Consider the following 15,365-nt stretch of genomic DNA (forward strand, 5'->3'; position numbering starts at 1 on the left):
GTCAAGGAAACAGGGACAACCAGGGAACTACTGACAATGTCAACAGGCAGACTGTACTCTGTGCTCAGATAAGTTGCTGGCCATTGAGAAGGGAATCAGGAGTCAGGACATCTCCCCCTGCCTCCTACTTTCAGGGCAAGATCTGAACCTGAAAGGGAACCCGTGTCTCCATTTCTGAGTAGAAATCTTTGATTTCCAATTACTTATGGTTCGTCTAAGAGTTAAAATCCCTGAGGGGGTTTAGATTTTCTTTTCTTTCTTTTTTTAAAAAACTACTAGTGCACTTCTTTTTTCTAAAATGTGGAGAAAAATGAAAAGAAGACGTGTTTCTAACCCTGGGCGGTGGCTCCGGTTCATCACTGTTGCAGGAACACCAACAAATCTTTCCTCGCTGGGGGCCATCTTCATTTTGATTAAACAGGCTGTAAATTTCTTCTTCTGTAAGAGGCACCTTTACCATTTCAACCTGAAAGACATATGAGGGGGTCACATACGGATGGTGAATGGGGGAGGGGAGAATACTCGGGGAAGGGGAGGGGAGCAGGTGGAGAGAGGCTGGGGAGGAGAGCCTTCACCCCCTCTAACAGCTTGCGCTTTAGGTAGTGAACATTGACAAATGTAATGGAGTTGCAGCACTGGAAGATCTTCACCCCTGGAATGTTTGTAACCTGCAAGACAAATAAATGTAAACTTGAGGGAAATTTTTCAGCTCTTTCATGGAGTAAGAAAAAGAAATCCTTAGAACCTCCTGGAGAATCTGTATTCTTTATAAGAAGCAAGACCTAGCAAATTCCTTCCTCCCATTTTCATCCCCTGCTTTTCCTGCTTTCTTCTTTTCCCCTCCATTTCCTCACGCCTCTATTTTTCTTGGCCTTCCTCCCCCAAAGGACATTTTAAAATTATCCTTAACTGGCTGCATTGTTTTCCCCACCTTTGTAAATGCATATCTGCAGTGCAGCAGACAGGAGCAAAGGGGTTTTGTAGAAAAACTAAACAGCAGGCCTGGTCCACCCCATCCTTTGGGCAAAGGAGTGGGACTGATTTGGATTCTTACCTCCCGATAGTCATGGAAGCTTCTATAAATATTGGTGTTAGGGATCTGACCCAGGAGGAGAATCTTAGTTCTGAAAGTAAATGCATTTGCCTTTAGGTCACAGTTGCCTTACCTTGCCATGGCCCACCTCCTATTACCTGAGACAAAGTACCTGTGTGACTGAACCATGATGATGAAGAAGGTAAAAGCAACTGAAACAAGTAATCCAATGTCCAGTCCCAGTAAAATTGCAGATATGAACGTCACCATCCAAATGAGCTTATGGAAAAGAGGAAGAAGGGAAGAGGAAGACCGTGATAACAAGCAGAACTGAGAAAATCACAAGTTCTCTTTCTCAGCTCACCTTTACCCTTTCTCTGTCAACACCTAGGATTTAGAGAACAAATTCCATAGCCATATGAACTGATGCCATCAAAAATGATTGGGTCCCAGGGCTACCTAGCAATTCTTTTATGCATCCTTGGTCACTTCTCTCTTTAATTCTCTCTTAAAACTTCAGTTTCGTCGTGTGAAAAATAGGAATAATAGTATCTGCTTTATAGAATTTATTGAGATTAGAAATATTATTTGTAAAGCAACCCAGAACACTCACCAAATTAATGGTTGCTATTTTAAGAGCTATGATAGTTATTGAGAGTCTTTATTATCTTTTTCAAGCCCCTATCCCACCACCTTCTCCATCACTCTCAGCAGGTGATTTGACTTTCATTTTCACAAAGAAGATAGGCTGAGGGGGGAGGGATAAATTGGAAGACTGGGATTGACATATACACACTACTATATACAAAATAGATAATAAGAACCTGCTGTAGCACAGGGAACTCTACTCAATACTCTGTAATGGCCTATATGGGAGAAGAATCTAAAAAAGAGTGGATATATGTATAACTGATTCACTTTGCTGTATACCTGAAACTAACACAACATTATAAATCAAAAATACTCTAATAAAAATTTAAAAAAGAAGAAGATAGGCTGAAACTCCCTTAAGTATTTACTTCCCCCTCCACCTGCCACTTGTTAGTTAGTATCTGCACTCAACCTTCCCCCGTTCTCTCCAGGTCTGTTGGAAGTGCTATCCCTCCTCCTAAGACTAGAAGCTCTACCTGTGCACTGGACCACATTCCCCTCTTAACTTCTCAGGGACCTGCATCCAAAAATGATCCTTTTTCCTATCTCTTTGCCTCTTCTGGGTGCTTCTCCTCTCATTGTATCACATCCCCCATCTTTTATTTCTTGCTGTCTCCCCTTTATGTCCTCTAGTTTTGTGCTCTAGAGAGAAGGAGAATGCTCCATCAGTTACTCTTCCTGGAAAGAAACCTCCTTCTCTTGTTAGAATTTGTGTCTCCCATCCTGGAATGTATTTCTATTAACCGGATTAAAAGTCATTCAAATATGCAATGTATGATAAACCCTTTTTACTAGATCTGTATGTAACTGCAGCTACTTAATTAATTGCATTTTATTTAACTTTGCATAGTTGGAATGGGTATTTCCATGCACCAATAACCTCGACTCCCTTTTTAAAGCAAAAGTAGAGTACTAGGCATCAGAGAATACTAGGCATCAGACAGTGGCTTCAGGTTGATCTCTTTTGTTAGTTCTCTTCCCCTCTCTGCAGGCTTCCTCTCTGTCCTCCCCCACCACCTCAGGACATCTACACTCACACAGTCATATTGGTTCTGCCTCCACAGATTGGGTAAGTTGTAAATGGTTTCAAGGTAGGGTAGGACATTGCTCAGAATAATACCAGCCAGCACAGCCTGTGGGGAAAAGATAAACACTGCTTCATTTTCCTTTCAGGGGTAAAACTCCCAAATTTCCACAAAGGTACCTTGCCACTCAGAGATATTATGCACTGATATTTCATAAAAATACCAGGTCCATGCTTTGACTCATTGTCTAATCAAATAAGTATTCTCCACGTTTTTCTCTGCTTGCCTCCATAATTTGTCAAATGCACAAAACAAGGCAAGGCCAGGTCACTCATTTGGCCGGTACAGCTACCACAAGCCCCTTTTAGATTCAGGTCACTGATTACTTACCCTGACAGTGAGAGGAAGAGTACCTGCAGGTTATGATCATCTAGCCCCTTCTGCTTCCATGTTGTCACTTTGGTGTCTGAGGCAAGCCCTCAGGGAGGCTGGCACCTTTGGCCATTTTTCTTATCTTTACCTACTTGGCCTTGCTTTGTGTAGTTTGCTTGACATAATCTATGTTACCGATGTTGCTTAGAAACCATTCTCAAAAGGGATGACAAACTAAGAGAATTTCCACTCACAGGAATGCTGAAATAGTTGGGCTTTTTTCAAGTCTAATCATGATGTACTACAATTATTTCAACAATAAGATACCAATTTTTTGTCCATCAAATTAAATTAGCAAATTTAAAACATTGAGGACATTCCATAAAAATGGGCGTTGAGTATTGCCCTTCTGGAAAATAATTTGGCAATATATCAAGAAATGCTAATATGCTTTCACACAGAAATTTTGTTTTACTCTTAGAAATCTATCTTAAATATAGAAAAGGGTAGATGTACAAAATTGCTCACTGTTGTGTTATTTATAATAACAAAAATGCAGATAACCTAATTTAAGATGATTAAGTTATAGTACGGAGTATCATGCTACATATTAAATTAAAACAAGAATACCAGATTGTACAGTTAGATCACAATTACCCAAAGTATTATCCATTTATAGAGAATAATATTGGTTAGATACATGCCAAAATGTTAATAGTGGTTTATTTGTGACTATGGCTTCAGAGACTGCCACCTCAGTGTGTAACCAGTCTATCTAAAAAATAGATTTTTATCTATTGTGAATTTTCCAAAGTTTTAAAAGTAAGCATGTCTCCCTTTCTAATGGAAAGAAAGTATCTTAAATATAAGAAAATGAAGATGGATACTCATAGGGATGTAAAATCATCAGGGCCTCAAAGTAGAATTGAACCTACTTTAAGAAACAATTCTCATCCTTTTCCTAGCCATCCTCTCTTCTATATACTCTGCCTGGGAATTAGAACTGATCCTATCATCAGGAATGGATTGGATCCAAGCTTACTCTTATTTTCTGAGGTTACTCAGTGACCACTTGGTCTTAACAGGTCAGTAGAGGAGGGAAGAACAAAGATGAAGTCAGCAGAAATTACTTGTTTCCCATCTTCATCTTCTTTCCAGTCAAGAATCTCCCCAAATTTCTACAATTTGCAGGGAGATGTGGTAGGAAAGATAAGAAATTCAACTTCATAGGGCTTTTACCAGATTTTTGGCTTGAGGTATGGAGTATGAAGAGGAAACAAATCTTTTCATGACATAATATACAATAAAATTTTTACCTTTCTTAATATTAAGATAAAACATGCTCATGTGTAGAGAAGAATTGAATTTATATATAATTTCCATCATACAAGAGATAACTATTGTTAACGTTTTGGTATAGCCTATGTATTTTTTCACACAAAATTGGAACAATATTGAATATACTATTTGCATTATGGTTTTTTTAAAGATTTTTTTTTTGATGAGGACTATTTTTTTAAAATCTTTACTGAATTTGTTACAATATTTGTTCTGTTTTATGTTTTGGTTTTTTGGCCATGAGGCATGTGGGATCTTAGCTCTCTGACCAGGGATCGAACCCGTACCCTGGGCACTGGAAGACGAAGTCCTAACAACTGGACTGCCAGGGAAGTCCCTGTATTACATTTTTAAAAAATTTATGTTGGTTCTGTTGCTAACTAGCTGAGATCCTAGCCAGGATGTTCCACCAATTACTCTCCTAAGGATTTTGCAACAAGCTATCCACAGTCATTCAAAGAAGGAAGGAATCATTCGTAGTTTAATACTCATAGAGTCCCAGTGTTATAGAAATTCAGATATTCCACTGATCAGATTGTATTCACATTTTCTCACCCAGAAACATCCTAACTAGATGATGTAAAAATAACATGCCATAACATGGTTGGCCAAAAGCAAGGGCTGTTCTATCCCCAACATATTTATAGTAAGGGAGGGCTTACCTACTTTTATCACTACCCTTCAGTGAATTCTGACAGATTTTTATTTGAGATTTTTTAAAATTCTGACTCTTCTAGAATGGAAAAATATCATTGTTCAAAGTAAATTAGTGAGTGGCCCTCCGAAAATAGACTCCCAAGAGTTATAGCACCAAAGGTGCTATATGAACTAAATTCTGTAGATGGCTTCTGCTGGGAATCAGAGGACAGCTTGTGTGATAAACAGAAGCTTAATACCACCCACCATGCATATATTCCATGGCTGGTTTCCAAGGTCCCTGAATCACAAGAGCAGAAGGCACCAACAGCCTTGAGATGGTCCTGCTCTACTGAAACCTGATATTTACCAGGTGGAATAAACGCATTCAAAAGGATGGGCATAATATTTACAACCACTCCAGCTTAGGGACTGCCACCTCAGTGTGTAACCAAGCTGCTGCACCAGGAATAAAATCTCCTCCCCGCTCCCTTAGTACTACCTAAAAATGGCTAAAGGGAACATTAAGGAAATTTAAAAGGAAATTATGATGACTGGGCATTGATCTGTATTGTAACTTAGAACAAATCGATTATAGCTCGTAATTAATGCACCTGGCATCTCTAAATGTAAGGTCATCCGTCTCACACAAAGGGAAGAAATGGCACATAAGTATATAGGGCATCCTAGCTGAGCACAGAGTTAAAACTCAATTTTTAGATGCTGCCTTTAGTATTCTGAACTGACCGAGAGGCAGTGTGGCAGCAGTAGGGGGATTGAGTTCACATGAATGCAGAACAAGGACTTCTGGAAACTATTTAGGAAAACAGATGGCATGAATGCACAATGAGCTTCCAAGCCTGTGGTGGTATTGGGTGTTCTGGCATCAGAAGTCTATTTTGGTCATGTTTAACTGAATCCTTACTTCCAAAGCTTACTTTATAGCTTAAGCAAAAAAAAAAAAAAAAAAATTAACGGGAACGAGAAGAATAACAATTGTTTGAGTGCTTATTACTAGCTCAAAACCGTTCTCTCTATATTATACATATTATCTTATTTAACTCCCAATCCTGTGAGGCAGTGGCTGTTATTTTAAAGAAAAGGAGCTAGAAATAGGCTGGGGCAACCACTGGGGATCAGTTGAATGCAGTTCTCCTCAGAGATGCCCCACCAAGATGTAATCTGGAGATCCGTTCTTTCTTGACTTAGTTATTTGATTAGTTCTACTTACATTTGGCAGTTTGTAGAAAAAGCGTCCCACCTTCACCATCAGGAGCAGCATCACACCTGCGCCTACCAGAGATGCAAACTGAGGAGACAGAGCCAGTTGGAGAGAGACCATCAGGAATGTATTGGTCCCTGTCTGCAACTGAGGCCTTCTGCTTGGTGAGAAGCATGTCATTTTTTTCTTAAAAGGGGTTGAGTATAACCATCCAGCATAAGTGCATTTTTGGTGAACTGACATTTTCAGGTCCTGTCAAAGTGCTAAACACAATACTAGGTACTCAATAAATACATGTTGATTGGATGTATGAAGGCTTTCTGAAAAGTCCCAGATTGTCTTGGATATCTGAATCTTTCTTGCCATAGCTTTGTGCTATGAATCTGAAGTCTCCTAAAATCCAGCCTGCACTTCATCCTAAATTTAACCCTTCTTTGAACAGTTTAGAAAAGCCCTGGTAGACTCATCACTGTCAGCCCTAAAATCCCAACCATTCCACCTCGCTCTTTTGGAGCCTGGATAGCTTCCCATCTAACAGCTTCAGTGGTGCTTCATCTTAAAAACACCATGATATTCACTTCTGATTTTCCTACTTCAGTTTCCTTCTGCCTCACTGCCATCAAAAAAGGTTAAGAACATGAGTCAGGGTTGTATATAGGAGCTCTGGATCCTATCCCACCTGGGTTGACTACTCTGGGCTCAGTACTACTTGGTAAGCAGTGATTCAGATTGGCAAATACAGGTAGAAAGCTAAGAAGCATAGTTCCCTTTATAATCTCAAGGCTCTCTGGACATAATCTTGAACTCATTATATCCTCTATTGATAAATTTCCATTGTTTAAGCCCTTACTAAGAAAAAATAATATAAAGCAGTGTAATTTCCCACTGTGATGGGGGTGGAGGGGGAATAAAACTGTAACCACAAATCAAAACAATGGCATATACAAGCAAGAACAAGCAACCTTAAATCTAAACCATTAAATGACCACTCAGCAATGATTCTCTAACTTTTTTTCTCTTTTTTTATTAGGTGTGAAAAAAATAACTTCCTACTGGATTCCCTCTCATTACTCACTGCTATCTGCCATATAAATGTATCGCTGAAAATAATTGCAATGAAATTAACATCCTACTTCCTTCTTTCCCCATCCCAGCTGATGCACAGCTAATGGGACCAACCCAACATGGAAAAGTTGAACCTTGAGAGAAGAGTGTAGGGAGTAGGATTCAGGAAAATGGATCACTGTAACTGAAACTCAGGAAGTTCTCATGGCAAACATTTTATACACTGTGGAACTAAGAAAAGGTAACTGAAGCCATAAGTTCCTCCAGCCAATGTACATATATCAGCCTGTTGCTGCACCGAGTTTTAGGGTCTAGCTTCAGGCGGTCTTGCACTATTAGAAGAAACTGCTTTGATTAGCACAGGAAAATATATCAGGACTTTTCCTTCCTTCTACTCCTTTCTCCAAAATTCTTCTGATTATTTTTTTTTTTTTTTTTTTTAAATTTATTTATTTATTTATTTAGGCTGTGTTGGGTCTTCGTTTCTGTGCGAGGGCTTTCTCTAGTTGCGTCAAGCGGGGGCCACTCTTCATGGGCCACTCTTCATCGCGGTGCGCGGGCCTCTCTCACTATCGCGGCCTCTCTTGTTGGGAGCACAGGCTCCAGGCGCGCAGGCTCAGTAGCTGTGGCTCGCGGGCCTAGTTGCTTCGCGGCATGTGGGATCTTCCCAGACCAGGGCTCGAACCCGTGTCCCCCGCATTGGCAGGCAGACTCCCAACCACTGCGCCACCAGGGAAGCCCCTTCTGATTATTTTTAAGGAAGCGAAGACATACAGACACCAAAATTAGCTGTATAAACCTAGTTTAAATTGAGTACAAACCAGACACTGAATCCCATAAAACTTGCTGCTCAGGGAGACCTGCCAATAATTGTGTGTCCCCCATGGCTGCACACGCAAAGGAGTGGGCTTTGGGATCAGAGGGCCATCCTTGGTGGCATTGTGCCTTAGGAGGATGCTTGATGGCTCTCAGAATCCCAGACTCAGTGCCTGAACAGGGTCTAGAGACAATGAGCATGTACAACTTTACATCTCATGCATGTTTTGCTTTTCTGCTCTGATTTTCCATCACTTTTCCAGGCTTTCTTGAACAAAGACTGACTCTACGTTCTTTCTGGGGATTCGAGGCAATGTGAGGTCCCATAAAACACAGCCGCTACTGACATGCAGACCCTCAGACACCAAATGCTCCATAAGCAGCGGACAGTACATTACCATGGACCAGCCAGGGCACTAGGGACCTGGGGTAGAAGCTCTGATATTTGAACATCTTAAGTGACACGCACTATGGTGGGCACTATTGTCATCCAGTTTAATTCTCACAACTGAAAGGTTATCCTTATCCCCATTTTACAGATGAGGACTAGAGCCTCAGAAAGTGAAAGTAACTTGCCCAAGGTCACACATCTAGAACTACTGAGTCAGGTTTCAATCTACCTGACCGGTTGACTCCAAAATCCAGGCTCTCTCCACTGTCCTATCTGCTTCCTCTAAAAAGAACACAGCTCATTTCTCTCTTTGATAATTTTTTTCTTTTCTTTTTTAAAATAATAACTCATTTTTAAAAGCAGTTCTGGGACCCTGGGGACAAGGCAAGAAGGCTGGTCCTTGGAAAGCAGAGAACAAGGAAAGGAACCCAATCATAGAGAAGAGGGAAGCATAGTGGTCAGAACTGGATGAGCAGGCCCAGGCCATGGCTGGAAGGGCTGATAGGTTTTGCTGCAACCAGTGAAGACAAGTGGGTTCTAGACAGGGAGAAATTAAAGTGAAATTCAGACACATTTTATACAGTTTGTATTTATGTCAGACATACATACATACACACATACATACATACACACATACATAATACATATATACATAAGTGGCTCTTGGTGACAAGTCATGTCGGAGAGGTTCAGAGCCAACCCCCTAGCCTCTCTTTCCTGCAGTCCTGAGGAGCTTTGAAAAAGTGGGGGTGTTCTCAGGCAGAGTGAATCAAAAGTCCCCAGAGAAAAAGGGTGGAGAGAATAACCCCTGCTATGGGGTGAAGAAGGCTGAATGAGTCCAGATCAGAAACTTACTGGAGGTGGGGTAGCTCCAATGTGGAGGGCCAGGGCCAGGGGCATTCTCTGCTTGAACCAGCAATTTGCCCTGGGCAAGTCAGGGTCTTGGGGAAGGACTTACCAGTATCCCTGGGGACATACTTCCCTTTGAAGGGTCACTGTACCACAAAGAGAGATGTCATTGGTAGGGGAAAACAAAGCCATAGCAGAAAACAGAATGAGAGCCATCGGCAACCTTTGAAGCAGGCACTTTGTCCAACAGGATAAAGGCAACTCTGAGGCTGAACTGAAGCCCTTCTTCCCTCCCTCCATCTATACATATCCTAACCCTCTTGCAATGATCCATGAAAGTCTCACTTCATCCATCATTCTCCTTCTTGCAATATTTATGGCATTTTAAAATGTATTGTATTTATTCTGCACTTAATTTTACCTGCACCGTGATTTAGTTTTTTCCAACCACATGCATCTTTTCTCCCCAAATTTGTTATGCTTGTATACTAAATAAACAAAGTGTGTGGTCACAAGTTAGTGGGAACTAATGTCTGGAATTTCCATTTTTTCTTACCATAAAATCCTCTCATTTTGACTTCAAATTTTTTTCACACTTGCATAGAACATCCTTCTTTTTAACATAACTCATCTTCCTTCTTTTGGTCAAATAGTAGTGCAAAATAGCTACATACACCTTAAAGGCCAATGTGTCTGGCAGAAGCTCTATGACAAAAAAACTCAGTCTACATAAAATCATATGGTATGGGCTTACTCTAGACCCATGCTCTCACCCCTGCCCAATCTTCTGACTTTTATTGGCTTTCACCTTATATTTCACTTATATTTACCCATGGACTGTGACACTTTATCTTTCCCCATTCAAATTTAGTGTCCATTCTTGACACTTCACTTTTTGACCATGGCTATACCTCCCTACTGTGCTGCTGTGGCCTAAGCTTGTCTTTGACTTCTGTCACTGTTTCTGTGCTTCCTGATCCCCGACTCATTCCATGGGCTTACTCCAGGTTCAATTCTGATAGTTGTTTGACATTTATTCATGCTATATAACTGAGATGGGACACCTCTCATGTTGTCAAGTTGTAACTTTTATCTGGTCAGTTTAAAACTCATGAACGTTGGACTTAAAAACTCTCTTGCCAGGGCTTCCCTGGTGGCTCAGTGATTAAGAATCCGCCTGCCAATGCAGGGGACACGGGTTCGAGCCCTACTCCAGGAAGATGCCACATGCCGCAGAGCAACTAAGCCCACGTGCCACAACTACTGAGCCTGCGCTCTAGAGCCCGCGAGCCACAACTACTGAGCCCACACGCCTAGAGCCCGTGCTCTGCTACACGAGAAGCCACCGCAATGAGAAGCCCGCGCACCACAACGAAGAGTAGCCCCCACTCGCCGCAACTAGAGTAAGCCCGCGTGCAGCAACGAAGACCCAACCCAGTCAAAAATAAATAAATTTAAAAAAAATCTCTTACCTACAATTAGACAGAGAGCTTGCCTTTAGAGCCTTCTCTGCCAACATTTTCCCTTTCCCTCTTCCCTTCCATACCCCTGTATATTTAGTTTACTAATTCAGGATACCTGAAGAGAGTCTGACCTAGATAATTTTCTCTTACACAAAGGTAGAATGGTCATAAATTCCCTAAGCTCACCTAGACAAAGACTTTATTCTCTATCATGAAAGCCTCTTGTCATGCCCTTTGAGGAAACCAGGAAAGTTTCTAGTTCTGCTGTCGGGAAGGAGAGAGTTATATTATTGCTTTCCCAGACTAGGGCTGAGAATATATCTCCCCATAGAAAAAAATGTTAATAGGTGATGGTTGGTTTATCTGAAATATTATCTTTTAGGTATGTTACATGGAAAGTAGCTTTTTGTGGGCTAATACATAGAAGCCTTTAACAGAAGAGTATTTTTATAGAAAATGACTTTCAAGTTCCACATTGACAGATAGCTTTTAAGACAAAATCTAAGCAAAAATTAAGCCAAGCATGAAATCCAAATTCTTCCCAAACAAGCATCACATTAAAACAGTAACATGGTTAAACTAGTATAATCCCCTTCTGTGAATATACATGTGAATAGACCTAAGTGTCTTTCTATATTAGAGATCAAATTCTATTTCACATACCTGTTGTCTTCCTCCAGCTTTATCCTGGATAATAGTCCTGACAACAGCACCAGTAAAAACATAAGATCTGAAAAATGAACTGACGACATTGCAAAGGCCAATGGCTATTAAATCCTGTAAAGAAATGGCAAATACTTTAGGCCCACTGTTTGTCAAAGAAGGCTGATTTGAGTTTGAACTAAAGGCATACTGTTATTTCTTATGTATGAAGACAGGGTTGTTTACATCACTTCAAATAACACTGAAATATTATTGGAAAGAAGTGAAGGATGGCAAATCTGATTCCTTCATTTTAGCTACAGATCATAAGGAAAGTCCTTTTTCAAAGTGAGTAAATGAGACATTTGCCTTATTATTCTCTTCTGCATGATTGCTGGGAATTTAGGATGACAGGGAGAAATATAGTACTATTTTTCTTGCTTCCCTCTATACTATCCTAAGGTCAAAGTGGGACACTGATTGAACCCGGGCCAGGCAGTGAAAGACCAGAATCCTAACCACTAGGCCACTAAGCCGTGCCAAGCGGCTTGCAGGATCTTAGTTCCTCGACCAGGGATTGAACCACTGCCACGGCAGTGAAAGCACCGAGTTCTAATCACTGGACCGCCAGGGAAGTCCCCATATTCCCATTTTAATTTCTAGGGAAAAGGCCAAACTCAAAATGGTCGGAGACTAAAAAAAAAAATGACAAGGACTATTTCTGGGAGGTCAACTTAATTGTATTATTAGCCTAGTTTTGATATTCCACTGCATTTCTTTTTTAAAAATATTTATTTATTTATTTGGTTGCACTGGGTCTTCGTTGTGGAATGCGGGATCTCTTTAGTTGCGGCATGCGAACTCTTAGTTGCAGCACGTGGGCTCTAGTTCCCTGGCCAGGGATGGAACCCGGAGCCCCCTGCATTGGAGTGCATTGCAGTGGAACCCCTCCACTGCATTTCTTATTGTGCTTTGGCATGTGGTTGACTTCTAAGGACTTGGTGGAAAGGAAGATAAAAGAAGAGGAGAGGAACTCTGCTAGCTTAACAACATGATGCCATACATTACCTTCTTGCCTCCCTACACCATATCTGTTCTAGAGTAACAACACGCATATTAATTCAAGTGGCTTCAGAGTTAAGTATGCCACACTTCTCAAAAATCCTTTGGTAGGACTCCCCTGGTGGCGCAGTAGTTAAGAATCCGCCTGCCAATGCAGGGGACACAGGTTTGAGCCCTGGTCCGGGAAGATCCCACATGCCGTGGAACAGCTAAGCCCGTGCACCATAACTACTGAGCCTCTGCTCTAGAGCCCACGTGCCACAACTACTGAAGCCTGCGTGCCTAGAGCCTGTGCTCCGCAACAAAAGAAGCCACCATAATGAGAAGCCCGCGCACCGCAACGAAGAGTAGCCCCCACTCGCCACAACTAGAGAAAGCCCCCGCGCAGCAACGAAGACCCAACGCAGCCAAAAATAAATAAATAAATAATTTTAAAACATCCTTTGGTAATTGTAATTCAAATCATGGTCCAAGTGACTCTCTGGTTACAGAAGAATCCAGTCTTCATTTTAACTGCAGGCTAAGGTTAGAGAACAAAGATTAAAGGGTCAGAGAAAGTAATAGAAAGGCCTGTCCTCTCACCTGGTTGGAATTGACATCATAGTTATGGAAACTGGCAATCTTCCTGCCCAGAAATATGAGCAGAGAGGAGCTCACTAAAGCTAAGGAGAACGCTTCTAAAAGAACTTCAGTAAGATTGCTCACATCTGGCGTTACAGGAAACAGGAAGCTGGAATACAATGGTGGAATTATTCTTAGATAGCAGGAATCATTTATTGGCATCTCCCCCACTCCAACCTTATCGTACTTTATCATCCATATCAAAAGGTCTGACCCTTTTTTAAAAAATAAAAATAAGAGCTAAGAAGAGCAACTCAGGCAGCAGCTTGCCAAAACTGCCAGCAAATCAAGCCAGGTTACAAAAGCCATTAAGAGAACATGCCCTGCTATCTTCTAGTTCAAGGTTTCTGCCATGTACCAATGGCAACAAATAGGACAGGCAAAACTACAAAAATTGATGAAAAATAGTTTATTTACACTGTTTGAGACCATACCAGTGGGTAAGCAATAGGCTTATATCATATCTAAGATGGTTTAGAGCTAAAAAGCTCAATGTATTCCCTTCTAGTCAAACTCAAATCTTTTAGGGTATAATTTTAGTCATTGTCCTTTGTAAAAATTGCTTCTGATTCTTATCCACACCTTTTTTCCCCAATTATTTTAATTGGGGAAAATACACATAACATGATTTACCATCTTACCCATTTTTAAATGTACTGTTCAGTGGCATTAAATACATTCATAATGTGCAACCATCACCACCACCTACTCCATAACTCTTTCATCTTGTAAAACTGAAACTCTATAACTATTAATCAATAACTCTCCATTTCCCCCTCCCCCCAGCTCTGACAACCATCATTTTACTTTCTGTCTTGATGATTTTGACTACTAAGTACCTCAGATAAGTGGAATCATATAGTAATTGTCTTTCTCTGACTGGCTTATTTCACTTAGCATAACGTCCTCAAGGTTCATCTATGTTGTAGTATATGTCAGAATTTCCTTCCTTTTTAAGGCTGAATAATATTCTATTGTATGAGGGGAGTTGAATGCTAAAATATTTGGATTTTCAGTGCCCAAATTAAGCACATTCCAGAACCGTTATGAAGCCTTCAGTCTCTCTCTCCCACTTCACAATTAATACTGAATTCCAATCAAATCTTAGACAATTTCAGCTAAGCCACTGGGGCTAGTCACAAACAAGAAAAGTCCAGCCTTAACATGCTGCCATTGTGAGTTCATAGGCACTGGGGAGCCATTGAAGGTTCTTGAGCAGCAGAAAAGTCGTGTGTTAGGAGTATCTGTCTACAGAAAAAAAAAAAAAGTGCTCCAGTTGGGGCATTGTTGCGAGATAAATACAGCTTTGTTTAAAGTTTATCTTTCCCTCACACCTGCCATGCTGTGAAGGAGAGTCTGTTTGATGTTTGTTTTGTCTGATTCACCACCCACTGAATTATTCTGTCATGAGTGTAGCAGCTTCAAGAGTTAGGGTAAAGGCACAGACTAGAGTGAGTTCCAGATTCTATGTGACCTCGACCAACTCAGTCTGAGCTGTTTAATTTGTATTCAAGAGATGTGACAAGATTCTGTTTTTTAAAGGTGACAATGGGTAACCTAGTATTCTAGACTCAATGTGAATAAACTAAAAATTCACTTCCATATCTTTGTGTCTAAGGTGTTTTGTGTGTAAAATACTTGTGTGGTATATTCCTTTTATTACTTCTATAAATAAAACTATATTCTTACTGTCAAAAAAATATTCTATTGTATGTGTATAACACATTTTGCTTATCCATTCATCCATCGATGGACACTTCTGTTTCTTCCACATTTCAGCTATTGTGAGTAATGCTGCTATGAACATAGGTACACAAATATATCTTCAAGTCACTGCTTTTAATTTTGGGCGGTATATATCCAGAAGTAGAATTGCTGGATCATTTGGCAATTCTATTTTTAATTTTTTGAGGAATCAGCATACTACTTTCCACAGTGGCTGTACATTTTACATTCCCACTAACAGTGCACAAGAGTTCCATTTTCTGCACATCCTCACCAACACTTGTTATTTTCGTCTTTTTTTTTAAAACAATAGTAGTCATACTAATGAGTGTGAGGTGGCATCTATTATTGTAGTTTTGATTTGCATTTCCCAAATGATTAGTGATGTTGAGCATGTTATGTGTTTATTGGCCATTTGTGTATCATCCTTGGGAAAATGTCTATTCAAGTCCTT

At 40.5% G+C, this 15,365-nt stretch overlaps 1 protein-coding gene across 1 annotated transcript in view; it reads right to left on the reverse strand.

Annotated features, from left to right (window-relative positions):
* The window catches only part of SLC26A8 (solute carrier family 26 member 8), a 66,069-nt gene that overhangs the window by 8,796 nt on the left and 41,908 nt on the right, over positions 1 to 15,365 (reverse strand). Inside the window, 8 exon segments of the mRNA XM_007197969.2 lie at positions 335 to 466; positions 576 to 668; positions 1,055 to 1,124; positions 1,206 to 1,312; positions 2,722 to 2,817; positions 6,287 to 6,364; positions 11,525 to 11,638; positions 13,148 to 13,295. Of these exon segments, the coding sequence (XP_007198031.2) occupies positions 335 to 466; positions 576 to 668; positions 1,055 to 1,124; positions 1,206 to 1,312; positions 2,722 to 2,817; positions 6,287 to 6,364; positions 11,525 to 11,638; positions 13,148 to 13,295 (838 nt within the window).

The sequence above is a fragment of the Balaenoptera acutorostrata genome, chromosome 10 (genome assembly GCF_949987535.1).
Source record: "Balaenoptera acutorostrata chromosome 10, mBalAcu1.1, whole genome shotgun sequence".
Lineage (NCBI taxonomy): Eukaryota > Metazoa > Chordata > Mammalia > Artiodactyla > Balaenopteridae > Balaenoptera > Balaenoptera acutorostrata.